Raw genomic sequence first — 5,030 nt, forward strand, 5'->3', positions numbered from 1 at the left:
TAATGACTTTTAATGTAGACACAACAAGGCAGGTACAGGTAGGTGAAACACACACACACTCGGAGTAACATTCACAATAACTGACAAACTAGACTACAGGAGGCAGGAACTAATATAGGGTGGATAACGAGGGGCAGACAGGTGAGCACAATCAAGGTAATTAACTAATAATGAGGACAGGAACAACCAAATAAGGACACAGGGGCGTTACAACTGTATGCATGAAAAGTAGTTAAACTAAACAGTAATCACTCAGTATATTATCAAAAAACGTGTTAATTGTCAGTTTTAGTTTGTGTTTAGCTTCACTACTATTGCTTAAAAATTAACCTGGTTTGCAGGCAATGTCTTTTCCCCCCTTTTGAAATCAGAAAAGCAAAGAATAACAGTAGATACCAGCATTTTTATTTATTTTCCCATTCCAAGTCATTTATATTTGATAGATATTGCTGTTTGAAATGTCATGATTTTGTACTTTTTGTCCTTTTCCTATATGGTGAGAATTATATAAACCATAATATGTTTTTTTATAGTCTGTGTATTACTAAACTGTCGATCAAATTTTGTTTTTCAGAGTTAATGTGCATTGATTGTTGCTATTATTCATGATCCTGTTGTTCATTTTATACAGCTATTTTGGATTAGAAAACCAAATTGTGAATATAAGATGTTTTGGCTGGTTTTTGATTTGGAATTATGGATGCTGTGTGAATATGGTAAAATCTTGAATTTGCAGGTCATACATCAGGAGTTGCGTTTATAAAGCTACAGTAGCTTGTTAAATGCATATGCTGGAAATTAGCTGGTGGCTAATCATGCCACTGTAATGGAAATCAATGATGGGTCACAGTTCTGCCCCTCAAGGTCAACAGATCTGCGGTTGTCATGCAAGTGCAATCATGCCTCTGCTATGAGTCTTAGTGATATAAATGTATATATAACTTTTTTAAAAGTCTTTTCTTCTGGAATGGAAACATTTAGTTTAGTTGAACATGATTTCCTTTAGCATTTATCTCGCATAGGCTGCACTACAAGTCAACTATTTGTAAATATATTCATAAATATATTTGTGGACAAATCAAAATTTTTTCAAGAATTTAAGCATAAATGTGCAAATCAAAAGGGTTTTAACATCATGTAAACTTAAATTCAGACTGATAGCGTGTTTTACTAAGCTTGCAGTTCTTTAAAAGCAATAAATGTTGCAATATGTTTAGCTTGAGCAGATGTATGTTTCAGTAGTTTTCAGTTTTTATATACAGCCACATTCTGACTTTGAATGACCCTCCATAATTTGGCTTTCCTTTCTTTCAGTGCATTGAGAAATGGCTTTGGCAGAAACAGTCCTGTCCCTCCTGTCGAGTTCATGTGACCATGCCTGAGCCCCTCTACTGGTCCTCTGCTCGTGTCCAGTTTCCCTGACAATGTCCATTTTTCATCACTGCACGATATTTCCATGTCTGCTTGTAGCCTGTGACCCTGGACACTGATTCAGTGTGTTTATATGTGAATAAAAAGAATTTATAAAAAAGACCATCATCTCGAGATGGAGGCGAGTATGTGTGTAGCAGTCCTGCATGATTATATGGTCTTTTGCTTGCACACGCTGCCTAGGAAAAGACCGTTTTGAATGTGCATCCTTTATATGAATCTCAAGAGCTTTGTCTTTATTTGTTCGTGACCCTCCTTTTCCATCTTTCTTGCTTATTTTCCTCTGTGGTGCATGAGGACAGGAAGTTTGGATAGGCTGAAAACCGTGCATGCAAAGTGTCTGACCACAGAGCCTTTTTGTTTTCTCTTTGTCCATATCTCATGTATTGCACAATGCACATCTGAATTACCCATTAACGTACACATGCCAAATTCAAAGGCAGAGAATTTTAGACTCTGTCCAACATATTGTGATTTTCTAATAATCAGAAATGTAAGTTTCAAAGATGTATGTTGTTTGTACTAAAGTCATACTTTTAATGAAATATTAACATATTAAGAAATACCTAGCCTGTTGTTGTAAAGTTTTTATATAGTGCTGTTATTTTTAAAGGGGTCATATGATGCGATTTCAAGTTTTCCTTTCTCTTTGTAGTGTTACAAGCTGTTCGTGAATAGATAAGATCCCTGAAGTTGCAAAGACTAACTGTTGTTCCCTACTTTGTTTTTACAGAATTCATTGAGTTCATAGATTTGGTGCCAGGATGTTGTTTAGTTTAAGTGAATTCAGTTTCTATGTAACGTAATATGAGTGCCACGTTATAAAGTGTAAAATAAATAATATTTGAGATGACATTCTTCTCTCCGTTGCCAGGTCCTCTCGTGACCGTGCCTTTAAGCACGTATACCCAAACCCTGCCCTCATGTCCCGCCCTACATTTATAAAACATTCAACAACTGTAAAAACCTAACAAAACTCTGTAAAAACTGTTATAATAAAACAGTATGTCATCAAAATATTCTACAACAATTGGACCAAAGCATTGGGAAAACTTTAGCCTTTGGCAAGCGTATTATCTTCTCTTGCAAAGTACCTAAAACTTTAAAGAGAACATGTAAATTAATTGTGATCTATCTATCTATGTATTGATTTACCAAGGTTTTAAAATAGAAGTGCGTTTTCAAAATATATTTTATAAGTTTATTCCACTGGACTGAAATTTCTTTTGACTGTAGCGGACAATCTTCCACTGATTCTTTCGGAGAGGAAAAAAAATGCACACGTGGAAAAGAGACCAACTGTTGATTGACAGGTAAGCTAACCAATCAAATTCGAAACAATGACGTCTGGTCTCTTCATGAACCAATCGTTTCATGAAATGGGAGGTTCCAGTGAGGAGACGCTCTGAAAAAGATAAACCCTCAAATCTGGTGGTGAAACAGCTGGAAAAGTGGAAGAAGTTGGTAATGTGCTAGTTCCTGATGGAATAAACAGTCACGATGCTGAAACAAGACGAAGAAGAGTCGTGTGAGGATGTTTGAAAGAATTTAGTAAACTGTTACAGCATCAGATGATAGTCTCTCTCGAGGAAAAAAAACATCGACTCTGAGATTTCTTCTTAATATTTTCAAGAATATACCCATTATTTGGTCAATCTATAAGGTAAGATATCAACTATGTATTCTTAAATCATAATACAGACCACTTTTCCCAAACTAAGTAATTTTTTCCACTTTTATTTCTTAATACATCAAACAACAACGGACCTAGCGTTAGGTACTGTGGCGAGCTAACGCAATTAACGTTACTGTTCCATATGTGTAATTAACTAGAATACTGTTTTATATTCCCTATAAGACTGTGAATAAAAAAGAAAACATCATTATATCATAGCATGAGATGGGTGTTTTAGTGTAGCGTGTCTTCTTGAGAGCCTAATAACGCGTGAACACAGCACACCTTTATCCTCAATAAACATTAGGCTATATGTGAAGCTGTTTATAAAATCGAGACGTTAATAGTCTTCCACAGAAAACGGTGCGTGTTTCGTTTTTCAGGTAAGGTTTTTAAACGATTTAAAAAGCCTACTTCCGTCATCTTATCGTGAAACATCCCTTACGAAAAAGAAGTTTATTCAAGTGTGCTATTAGCAGAGGTGGGACCAAGTCATTGTTTTGCAAGTCACAAGTAAGTCTCGAGTCTTTGCATTCAAGTCTCGAGTCAAGTCCCGAGTCATGACAGACAAGTCCCAAGTCAAGTCCCGAGTCAAGACAGGCAAGTCCAAGTCGAGTTGCAAGTCCTCAGCTTTAAGATTCAAGTCTTAAACAAGTCATTAGTGCTCTTTGCCCAAATTAGTGTCTCAGTATTAATTACCATATCAAATTCACAGTAATTTATATCAGGAAGGCAGGTAGAATATGTTTGACATAGTTCAATTTCATGTGAGATGAATGCCCTTAGTAAAACTACTCAAGTTCAATTTAGGGATTGTGCCAAAATAGGATAAGCAGTGAAAAAAACTAGTATACCTATTAGTTCACTTTTAGTATAGTTGCAGTACAAGCTGAAATATTGTTGTAAACTAGTTGTGTACTTAAAGTTTACTACTGTTATACTTAAAGTATACTTAAAAGTATACTTTTATATACTAGAAAGTGGGCCAATTTAGTCCCAAGGAGTATTGAAATAGTACACTTACAAGTATACTACTAGTACACTGATATTTGTATACTTACTACATAAAGTATACTTAAAAATACACTTGAAGTATACTACTTTTTGGTTAGGGATGCAGTTGTTATAGCATATTTTCACGTCGTTTTTATGATTATTCTTTGTAAAACTGCACTGTGGTTTTCCTTATTTGGTTCAGTATTACAAAAATGACTGTTTGTTTTTATGTACAATTCCAAATAATGTCGTTCTTATGTTGTCATTAATACCTGAAAGGATCGGGCCTCTTCACCGGAGAGACTCTCAAAGCTTCAGTCTCTATGGTAACAGCAGAGCATCCTGAAGAACAGAGTGTTTAGACCACTAAAAGACTGATTTGATTAAAGCTGCAGAAACGCTTCTCGTTGCCATGATTTTCAATGTCATAGTGCATAATAAAATACAGGAATAGTTCACCCAGTAATGAACATTCTGTCATCATTTACTCACTCTCATGTCTATTATGACTTTCTTTCTTCCTTCTCAAAAAGGGAATTGCTTTGGAACGACATGAGGGTAATTGATGACAATTTAAATTTCATTTTAAAAAGAACATTTATGCGACATTCCATTGAAATAAGCCATTACAGAACAGCATATGCAAAAAAAAAAAAAATGTCTATGCAATAAGAATCTCAGTTTTGTCTCAAACTCTCATTATTACATAACTGATATTTTTTTCCTCATTTGATCATTATGTGCTTGCTGTCTCTGCTCTTACATAGCGTCCTTTTCACATGTTTGAATTTAGCTTACTTTCTGAAAGCAGTTGTAAACAGAAGGAGACATTTATGTGATAAAAGGTCACGTTCTCAAGGACACACTCTAATTTACACACCTGATCGCCTTCCTTTTGAATGTCATGGGACCTGAATGAGGGACAACT

At 35.2% G+C, this 5,030-nt stretch overlaps 2 protein-coding genes across 4 annotated transcripts in view; both read left to right on the forward strand.

Moving 5' to 3' along the window:
- LOC107722679 (probable E3 ubiquitin-protein ligase XERICO) overlaps positions 1-2,035 on the forward strand; it is a 13,437-nt gene extending 11,402 nt beyond the window's left edge. For 2 of the 3 annotated variants that reach the window (XM_016531144.1, XM_016531146.1), the window contains exon 4: positions 1,315-2,035. In XM_016531144.1, coding sequence (XP_016386630.1) covers positions 1,315-1,422 — 108 coding nt within the window. In that variant the 3' untranslated portion in view covers positions 1,423-2,035. The remainder of the gene's footprint in view (positions 1-1,314) is intronic. The other variant, XM_016531145.1, reaches the window with a different exon arrangement.
- Positions 2,036-2,846: 811 nt separating this feature from the next.
- LOC107722675 (transmembrane protein 45B-like) overlaps positions 2,847-5,030 on the forward strand; it is a gene marked incomplete at its 3' end in the record, with an annotated part of 5,392 nt that continues 3,208 nt past the window's right edge. The window contains exon 1 of the mRNA XM_016531135.1: positions 2,847-3,094. The remainder of the gene's footprint in view (positions 3,095-5,030) is intronic.

The sequence above is a fragment of the Sinocyclocheilus rhinocerous genome, unplaced genomic scaffold, assembly GCF_001515625.1.
Source record: "Sinocyclocheilus rhinocerous isolate Xijiao unplaced genomic scaffold, SAMN03320098_v1.1 scaffold1776, whole genome shotgun sequence".
Taxonomy (NCBI): domain Eukaryota; kingdom Metazoa; phylum Chordata; class Actinopteri; order Cypriniformes; family Cyprinidae; genus Sinocyclocheilus; species Sinocyclocheilus rhinocerous.